The following is a 10,458-nucleotide window of genomic DNA, read 5'->3' as shown; positions in this document are numbered from 1 at the left end:
AACATTTGTTTAGTGTGCAAAACCACACTGGTAACTGGGATAACAATGTATGTATAGAGTATGTTGATGTAATGTATCGATGGCGCCTGCTAGATGACTAAAATGTAAATGGATGGCAAAGTTGTAAATTAATAGTCATAAATACGTGCAATGGAATAAATTAATATTTTACAGATATGCATTCTTTCTTTATTCGTTTAGCTTTTCAATGGGATGGGTTATAGCAATATCTTGCATGCAGTTTACTCATTCACTACAAGCATTATGCATGTAAAAGACGGGCTGTATTAACTGTTATGTAATCAAAACATGAATTGTGTATAAATGTATTATATTATGAATGTTTTTTATTACATGCGAAATATACTCCTATAAATGTATACTTTATAACATTTTAATTACAGATACTTGTGACATATTATACAGAGTGAACAGCTGGCAAAAGTAACATCCTGAAGAATTGAATAACTATACAAATGTAAACAAACGCAGGAAACCGAAGACGTGTGGAGTCACACTAGCCTTGAGACAATCACATTCAGAATTCCCTGAACCTGACGTTCCATCTTAGATATTTATTATGATAAAGCATGTGAGGTAAGCTGTGACCACAGTTTACAAATGACACATGATAAAAAAATGGCAAAAATTGAAACGAGAAGTCCACTTCCCCTTCACGAGATCACATGGGGAGTTTCAGAATGAAAAAGTGCAGTGAAGCTGAATTAACTAAAGTGGCTATGGTGCAGACAGTGTAGCCATATTGTGTAGCAAAATTGTTTACAAAGGGGTTATATAATACAAAGAAAAAGTATTATATTACAGTATTTATATAGACATTGAGTGAAATCTAAACACAATCACCTCACAGCCTCAGCAGGATGCATCATACTCTGGTCTGTCGGCCATATAGAGCAGAGAATGCAGAGCGCAATATATACCTTTATATGTACTAAATAACACTAACAACTTCATATATTCCATTATACATGAAAACTACCACCTAATATATCAAATATGTTTGTATATTTCATATATTATAGAATGTGTACATACAGATACATCAATAACAATGGAAAACTATTTGGGAAGTGAGGAAGGAAAGGTGCACACAAATGAACTTGGATTTGGTAAAAAGACAAGGACGTTTTCTAGCACTGACCAGTGATGTTGCAGTGGCAAAAACGCAGAGTCATGACGCTAGAATGTGATGAGCACATGTGTTACAGAATACAGTGTTTCTCTTGTCAGAAGCTTGGTGACTTACACCTGACTGACACAACTATACTGTGCAGGGGACGTTGGCTCATTTTAGCATCCACCACTGTGAAGACAAAAGGCAAGATAGACATGTGTTTGAAGCCATTGAGGTACAAGCTGGACAGAAGAGATGGATAATGAATACCATGGGTATCAACTCTGTGAACCAGCTGTAAAGATTCATGTATTCTGTATAGTACGGTAGATTCTGATGAATGAATGCAGGAAAACTAAGTATGTGTTACTAGATGGCGTTTGGCATTATAGCCCAAGTTATTGTTCTGAAACTGACAGTGGATGATCATTGGTGGTAATGGTATTTGGACTGTATGCTCTGGAGACATATGTTCTTGTTGATTTATAATAGTGTGAGTAAACATGTAATAATGTTGCCGATTCATCAGAGTATGAAAAACATTTAGTGCCTTCATGCAGGTCTACATTTAGATTGAACTGCAGAAATCCCCCTAACTGCACTGCAGCAATAATGCTCGCCGTGAGTAGTCAAGTCGCATGAACATTTAAAGTGAACAAGACTACCATTAAAGCAATAAATGAAACTCCTCTTTTTGCAGAAAAAAAAAAAACTGTTTACAAAAAAGTACAGTCACACAATCAAACTATGATTAAAAACAAGATTCTGTAAGAAAAAGAAGTCAGTAAATCATATGGCAGCTATAATGCAAGACACTGGATGCAGCCTTGGTAGTAGCGGCTGCAGGAGAAGTTACAGGGCACAACATAACTAAATGTTTCCGATCGGAACAACACCCATAACACATTTTTCTACCTGTCGGCGGGCAGCTATTTGTTTAAAAAAAAATATTGATCTGAACAATGGGTCACCTGACAGCCTAAGAATGTGAGTCACTACCTAATTAAAGACGCCAACCTCTCATTTAGACTCAAGTAAGCGTTGTCAGTTTGGCATAGGTATCCACGCCAAAGAAGAAGGTCCACTTGACACATTAGTCACCTTCAAAAGGCTGTAAACAATTTGTCACGAAATGAAACGTCTACGTTGCATCTACCCAACATCCGTTCACTTCTTTTTCTTCTTCACCTCCTTCTCTCTCTTGACTTTTTCATATTTGTTTTTCTCTGGTTTTGTGACACTGTCATATGATGGGGGAGAGCCTGTGGAGTATGTCATGTCAGTTCTGTCTGAGGTAGAGATCTCGTTAAATTTGTCTATGACGAGAACCTCTTTATCAAGGAGCATCTTCTCTTTGTACATGGCAGAGGCCCGTTTAACAATACGTCTGAGCAGATATCGTCTGAAAGCTCTCTGAATTATCAGGGCAGACATGTCTTCTTGTTTACGGCGTAGCGTGGTGGTGATGGGTTCGTAGGACACCTTGGAGGGGTTGGAGGCCATAAAGCGCTCCTCCATTTGACCACGGAGGATGTCCAAGCCTTCGCCCTCACCCAGGACGCGCTTGGTGAAGGCAAACAGGATGTCTAGGCAGTGGATGCGCTCCCCACTCACCATGGGCAAATCCATGTAGATCAGCTGGATCTTGTTGGGCTTAGAAATGCGTAGCGGGGGGTCCAAGGCATCAGCGAAGTCAGACAGCTTCTCATACTCCATGAACTGGGTGGCCCGTGCATCAAACTTCTCCCAGACCTCGTAGAACATCTCAAAGTCATCCTCGCTCAAGGGCTCAGCGCTCTCCTCAGTGGCCACACTGAAGTTCTCCAGGATGACAGCAATGTACATGTTGACCACAATGAGGAAACAGATTATGATGTAGCTCACAAAGAAGATAATGGCTACAGGGGGATTCCCACAGTCTCCCCCCTTGTACTTGCTGCCTGGGTGCTCTTTTCTACTGTCACAGTCTGGCTCTCTCTTGTTTAGGATGGGTGCCAGCAGGCCATCCCAGCCAGCTGACGTGGTGATCTGGAACAGGCAAATCATGCTGTTGCCAAATGTCTCAAAGTTGAACATGTCATCAATCCCAGACTCCTTCCTGACGTATGCAAAGTTCGACATTCCAAAGATGGCATAGATAAACATCACTAAGAAGAGCAGGAGACCAATATTGAACAAGGCAGGAAGTGACATCATCAAAGCAAACAAGAGTGTACGGATTCCCTTGGCACTCTTGATGAGGCGAAGGATGCGACCAATCCGGGCCAGTCGAATGACTCGGAATAAGGTTGGTGAAACAAAGTACTTCTCTATCAGTTCAGACAGAAACATACCTGAAAGGACAGAGAAGAATTACACGTAATAATCCCCAAAGCAGACTGTCAAATTGCAGTATTACAACTATGGAAATAGGTGACAAATCTTACCAATTATCGACAGGATAACAACAATAAAGTCAAATACATTCCACCCAATGGTGAAGTAGTATTGGCGGAGTGAGAACATCTTCAGAATACACTCTCCGGTAAACATGACAATAAACACCAGGTTGATCTTATAGAGAATTCCATCCATGTCATCCGTCTGGTCGTCCGTCTCCACCATCATGGTGACCATATTAAGGCATATGAGAATCATGATGACAATGTCGAAGGCTTGCTTTGTAATGAAATCAAAGACATATCCTTGAAACTTGTTCTGGAGGAAACATAAGAAAGAAGCATTCTGAAAAACCAGGAAGTAGACATAGAGGTTCACGAAACAATTAATAAGTTAAAGAGTGATATGACCCAACCTGTTCTCAGGGCAGTTCATAGGATTTGGGTTTGGTGTTCATTTGTTCCCTCCAATTGGTATGATATATTATGTTATGTTAGCTTACATAATTAATGGAATAGTGGTCGTACAATATCATACAAATTATAGGACGTATAGTATCATACGTCTTACCCGGTCGTACAATAGCATACTAATTGAATGAACTTATCAATCACTTGGAGGACTTATAGCATTATACATCTTTCTCTGAAAACCAGGTTTACTTGTTGCATTGTAACAACAAAGGAGCATTTCGGGGAGAATTTACATTGGTGGTTGGTGTCACGCCTTGATCTGTTTCACCTGCCCTTGTCTTCACCCCTCTCCAGGTGTCGCCCATCTTCCCCATTATCCCCTGGGTACTTATACCTGTGTTCTTTGTTTGTCTGTTGCCAATTCGTCTTGTTTGTCAAGTCAACCAGCGTTTTGTCTCAGCTCCTGCTTTTCCCCAGTCTCGCTTTTCTCACTCACCTGGTTTTGACCTTTGCCTGTCCTGTCTCTGAGCCTGCCTGCCTGACCACACTGCCTGCCCCTGACCCTGCCTGCTGTCCTGTGCCTTTGCCACTACTCTGGATTACCTACCTCTGCCTGACCTGACCCTGACTGCCGTCCTGTGTCTTTGCCCCTACTCTGGATTACCTACCTCTACCTGAAGCTGACCCTGAGCCTGCCTGCCGTCCTGTGGCTTTGCCACTACTCTAGATTATCGACCCCTGCCTGCCTTGACCTGTCGTTTGCCTGCCCCTGTTGCTGTAATAGTTATTTCAACACAGTCTGTATTTGGGTCTTACCTGAAACGTGATAGTTGGAAGAACTAACGACAAATGTTAGGATAATTTATGTAAAAGGTTACGAGAACTAAAACAACAGAGATTAGGAGAAAAATGTAAAAGGTTAGAAAACTGTGATTAAGCTTAGAAAAAGGGTTAGGGGACAGGGAAGCTAAAATGCTACACTTGTCCCTGACTCAACTCGAACATGCAACCTTTGGATTGCCAGATGGTATACTACCACCAACCTCCCATCTTTAGTTTCTGTCTAAAGTAACTAGACCATTAGTACATACCATACGTCTTAGAGGTGCAGAAAAATACGTATTGTATATTCGTATGGCTTTGAGACCAGGCTGCATAACCTTACCGCTGGCCTTGGGATAGGCTTTTGGGGTTTCTTTGAGCCAAGCTTCTTCATAGCATTGTAGTATTTCTTCTGTTCCTCTGTCATGAAGATGTCTTGACCTCCAAAGTAAAGAGGCAAGACAAACCTAGTTAAATTCCTGCAGCTCTTATACATTTCTAGTCCATTATTGAGGGGAGAAAATCATCAATACCTTAAATCAGAGAAAATGTATGCACGTATCATTGCTTGATTACTACAACACAAAATACTTATCTTTTTCTTTTGCTGATTGAAGTTGTCTATAATGACACCAATGAAGAGGTTGAGTGTAAAGAAGGATCCAAATATGATGAATACCACAAAGTACATATACATGTACAGATTAACTTCATAGTCGGGTTGATCTTCCAACTGTAATAGAATAGCATAGTATTACCATACATTATAGAATTCTAATCCATAATGCTGATTGGTTAAAACCGTAATCCAACCGGTGTCTATTCCCCAAGTTACCACTGGCTAAACCTATGACGTTAAAATGCCTATTTACTCTGTTCCATCAACCGTGCCAGGAACTTTATAAACTTGATCTCCACTATAAAAAAACATCTAGACATTATCTCACATTTCTTTTAGACTAACATTTTGTTTTCAACAGCAGATTTGTATAAATCTTGTTGTCTGTCTCTCCGACATTTGCAACATTGTTTCAATATTCAAATTCTATCTCCAGCTCTGCCATAGTAATGAATGTGTTGGGAGCCGGGACGAGACAGACAGACAAGCAGGCAGCGTTTCTCAGCCAGTCGAAATCATGAATCAGCTGGTATAATTTTTATGAATAAATACAGTGCATTCAGAAAGTATTCAGACCACTTTACCTTTTCCACATTTTGTTATGTTACAGCCTTCTTCTAAAATTGATTAAATAAAACAAATCCTCATTAATCTACACGCAATAACCCACAATGACAAAGTGAAAACAGGTTTTTAGAAATCTTTGCAAGTTTATTAAAAATAAAAAACAGAAATACCTTATTTACATAAGCATTCAGAATCTTTGCTATATGATTCAAAATTAAGCTCAGCTGCATCCTGTTTCCATTGATCATCATTGAGATATTTCTACAACTTGATTGGAGTCCACCTGTGGTAAATTCAATTGATTGGACATGATTTGGAAAGGCACACACCTGTATATATATATAAGGTCCCGCATTTGTCTAGCAAAAACTAAGCCATGAGGTCGAAGGAATTGTCCGTAGACAATGGTACCTCCTTGATGAACACCTGCTCCAGAGTGCTCAGGACCTCAGACTGGGGTGAAGGTTCACCTTCTAACAGGACAATGCCCCTAAGTACAAAGCCAAGACAACGCAGGAGTGGCTTCGGGAGTCTCTGAATGTCCTTGAGTGGCCCAGTCAGAGCCCAGATGAACCTGATCAAACATCTCTGGAGAGACCTGAAAATAGCTGTGCAGCAACGCTTCCCATCCAAGCTTGTAGCATCATATCCAAGAAGGCTTCAATCGCTGCCAAAGGTGCTTCAACAAATTACTGAGTAAAGGGCCTGAATACTTATATTAAATGTTATATTCCAGATTAAATTTTTTTATACATTTGAAAGAATTTATAAAAAAAAACATTTTTGCTTTGTCATTATGGGGTATTGTGTGTAGATTGATGAGGAAAAAACAAAACAATTTGATACATTTTTGAATAAGGCTGTAACGTAACAAAATGTGGAAAAAGTCAAGGGGTCTGAATACTTTCCGAATGCAGTGTACAAAGAAATGTCAATTGATAAAAGGTTGCAACTGGTCTTTCCAGCTTAAGTTTGAAGTGATTGTTTTAGCTGTGTTGTTGGCGAGCTCCTCTGAACAACAGTGTCCTGATGAGTGAGAATATTTTCTATGCCATGGGAAATTAGATCATTGTTATGGCTGTATCCAAATAAATGTCTCTAGAAAACAGCTTAATCAAATGCAAATGCAGCTACTTTGTTGTTATTCTGGCTGCAATTTTTTGAAGTGACTGTAAGTTAGCTGTAGTTGGCTAGCTAGCAAGCAAGGGATAAGAATGTTGCCAGCCAGTATGGAACATTTAGAACGAACGACTTGGTCGCGTCTCTAGGAACCAAACCGATAGAACGAACGACCAGCTGGTTTGGATAGCAACCCTAGATTTGTGTTGGGACAATATCTTGTGGAAGGATTAAATTGTTTGAATAAATTAATCTAAATAACGATTTTTTTTAAATGAAATTATGTCAATCATTATTTGAATATGTTGGTAACCCGTTGTATAAAAGTGATAATGCCCTCGAAGCCGGTGTTTGCTATTGGCATGGTTTGCCGGTACTCGACTTCATCCCGTGCTTAACAACACCGTGCCAGTATATCATTCAAACACCAACTTCTCAGGTATTGTCACCTAATTAACAATATCATACAAACAACAACACTATGATATATAAATTGAAAATGTGCAAACACAATCAGCCATTAGCCTGAAATATCTTGTGAAAGGTATTCCTGAAAATACTTACATTGCGAGAGTCCACAGCTGCATACATGATGTCCATCCAGCCTTTGAATGTAGCCTCAGAGAAAGTAAGGAAAATGTTATTACTTAGTAGTTAAGACACTAGTTCAGTAGTACATCACCCTCACACAACTCACCTGCCCACACGGAATTGGTACAAAACCTTTCTGGTGATATGAGAGAGAGCAGCTCACCACTTGTAACAGTGCCAGATAGCCCGCTCCCACGTTATCAAAGTTGATCTTGACATTCTTCCAGTAGGCACCTTCCAAAGCCAAACATTCTGTCTTGTTAGCTACGTCTCTAACTTTGAAGCGCTCCTGTGTGGTGATGTTGACACAATGGTAGTATTTCCCTGCAAACAGGTTAACGCCCATGATGCTGAAGATGAGCCAGAAGATGAGGCAGACCAGCAGCACATTGAAGATGGAGGGGATGGCTCCGAGCAGAGCGTTGACCACCACCTGTAAGGATTCACACATGGCCTCAGTCTCAGATGTAAGAGCATAGACGATATCTCATTGGGTCATTTTCAGAACTGACAAGAAATACTTGTTGACTTTGGTGATGGTGAAAATAGGAAAACACACGAGTAAAGTGTTTAAATGGCAGTGTACACATCAGTCAAAACTCAACACAAGAATCACTAACACCACAGCTTATTAACAACAATGACAACAGCAAGGTGAGAAGCAAAGGAAAGAACAAGGAGAAGAGGGGGAGTGTATCTGTAAAGGAGATACTGTAGGCTATGGTTACGTTTTAGTGAATCACATTTAGGCTACAGTGGGGAAAAAACTAAACAGAAAAAACCTTGTAGAGGCAGGATGAAGTCACGTAATTTGTTTACTGTAAATAAAAATACAAACCCACAAGTAGTGTTCACATTAAAGGCAGTCACCCGCAGCAAGACACATCCAAACACAGTACCGTTTCAGAGAACATCAATATAGAGCCAGTGAAGCAATGAGAAGTCAGTCATACAGATGGGAGAATTCAGTGACAACCACGTGAGGAGAGACCGTCGTCACAGTACTGGTGGAAATCTAGCCAACCACAACATGCGAGAATCTGATCGATAAGAGCTACATTGATTATAGCAGTCGACACCCATCCTGCACATATGACATAAGCATCCAAACCCCTGGCTAGAGCTTGTATTGCACCGTAAAATATACATTCCAGTGAGAGTACCACACATTTTTAAGATGGTGAAGTGCAGTAGCCTCCAAGACTTCCGTTTGTTCACATTTTGTTTAAGTAAAGTGAATGCGTTATTCCGCGCCTTATTGATTTGTTTTCAATAACGCTGACATCCTCTGATGAGTGCACATGGCCTGCCAGTGGGACTGACGGAAACTCTCATCCTGAAAACCAGGGTTGGGGTCGATTCCAGTCAATCAGTAAGTACACTGAAATTCCAATTCTCTTCAATGCTTTTTAAATGAGACAAATTTGGAATTGGAGTTTGGTTAACTTTCTGAATTGACTGGAATTCAAATGGAATTGACCACAACCCCGCTGAAAACACATATAGCTGGAAAATGAGGAATAGGAGAGGAAAGGTAACTCTAAATATACATGCATGGAGTGAGTGAACTTTACATTCTCCAGCTGTTGGGTTGCAGTGGACCTTAGTTTGACTACAGAGCTCTGTGCCCATGCAGGGTGCTGATGTCACGCTGGTAAAAGGCTGTGATGATATGCACGGTGAAGCAACAGGACAGGGCTCTGGTCTGATGACTCTTACCCTCATGCCCTCGAAGCGGGACAGTGCTCTCAGGGGCCTCAGTGCTCGTAGAGTCCTCAGGGACTTGATGGCACTCAGCTCAGCGTAGCCCAGGGCGTTGGCCACAAGGCTGACAAGAGACACCTGTAAACACAATGACTCCATGAGAAGAGACGAAGGACTGGCTGGCACAGGCTTTCTCCTGGGCCTCAAACAATAGTTTTAAACCAGGAAATTAGGTCACTCCATCTTCTTAGCTACACGGCAGTAGCATTTCTACATTGAAACGTCAAGGCAATGTCTCAAAACCAGCTAATTGTGAACAATGCCAGACTACATATATTTTATGCAAGTGAAAGGGTCATTTCAAAAGAAGACCTACGTCGACAATGAGGAAGTCCAGCCAGCACCAAGCGTTGGTGAAGTATTTGGCGAATCCATAGGCCACCCACTTCAGCAACATCTCCAGGATGAAGATGTGGGTGAAGACTTTGTCTGCAAACTCCAACACCGTCTTAATGGTCTTCCTCTTCTCGATGTAGATGTCCTCAAATGCCTTGATGTAAACACACTCAAATCAGATGATCCCGTCCTATACACCACAGTAATCTCACACTCTAGGGTAGTAGCTGCTGCCCTGTCAGATCTGTTGCCAGTTATTTCTGTGTCAAGCGACAACAGAATTCTCAATGACACAATACTGAGCCCGTTGAACAACAGAGCAGCTGCATGTGGTACTGCATTTCTACTCCTTTGTAGTTTTTCATAAGGGTCAGACAATGGAGGAGAATTTGCTGTCATTCGCTGAATTTGCTGTCAGAGCAGCTCACAGATCACTGCACCTGTACATAGCCCATCTGTAAATAGCCCATCCAATCCACCTCATCCCCATACTGTATTTATTTATTTATCTTGCTCCTTTGCACCCAAGTATCTCAACTTGCACATTCATCCCCTGCACATCCTACCATTCCAGTGTTTAATTGCTATATTGTAATTACTTTGCCACCATGGCCTATTTATTGCCTTTACCTCTCTTATCCTACCTCATTTGCACACGCTGTTTATAGATTTTGCTACTGTATTATTGATTGTATGTTTGTTTATTCCATGTG

At 40.9% G+C, this 10,458-nt stretch overlaps 1 protein-coding gene across 2 annotated transcripts in view; it reads right to left on the bottom strand.

The window, feature by feature from the left end:
* Window positions 1-329: 329 nt before the first annotated feature.
* The window catches only part of scn1laa (sodium channel, voltage-gated, type I-like, alpha), a 45,594-nt gene continuing 35,465 nt past the window's right edge, over window positions 330-10,458 (bottom strand). For both annotated transcript variants that reach the window (XM_035773345.1, XM_052521987.1), the window contains 8 exons: window positions 9,726-9,899; window positions 9,365-9,487; window positions 7,809-8,078; window positions 7,619-7,672; window positions 5,345-5,482; window positions 5,093-5,197; window positions 3,562-3,832; window positions 330-3,468 (listed from right to left, as the gene is read on the bottom strand). In XM_035773345.1, coding sequence (XP_035629238.1) covers window positions 2,303-3,468; window positions 3,562-3,832; window positions 5,093-5,197; window positions 5,345-5,482; window positions 7,619-7,672; window positions 7,809-8,078; window positions 9,365-9,487; window positions 9,726-9,899 — 2,301 coding nt within the window. In that variant the 3' untranslated portion in view covers window positions 330-2,302. The remainder of the gene's footprint in view (window positions 3,469-3,561; window positions 3,833-5,092; window positions 5,198-5,344; window positions 5,483-7,618; window positions 7,673-7,808; window positions 8,079-9,364; window positions 9,488-9,725; window positions 9,900-10,458) is intronic.

The sequence above is a fragment of the Oncorhynchus keta genome, chromosome 7 (assembly GCF_023373465.1).
Source record: "Oncorhynchus keta strain PuntledgeMale-10-30-2019 chromosome 7, Oket_V2, whole genome shotgun sequence".
Lineage (NCBI taxonomy): Eukaryota > Metazoa > Chordata > Actinopteri > Salmoniformes > Salmonidae > Oncorhynchus > Oncorhynchus keta.
This window is presented reverse-complemented; position numbering and strand designations above follow the sequence as displayed.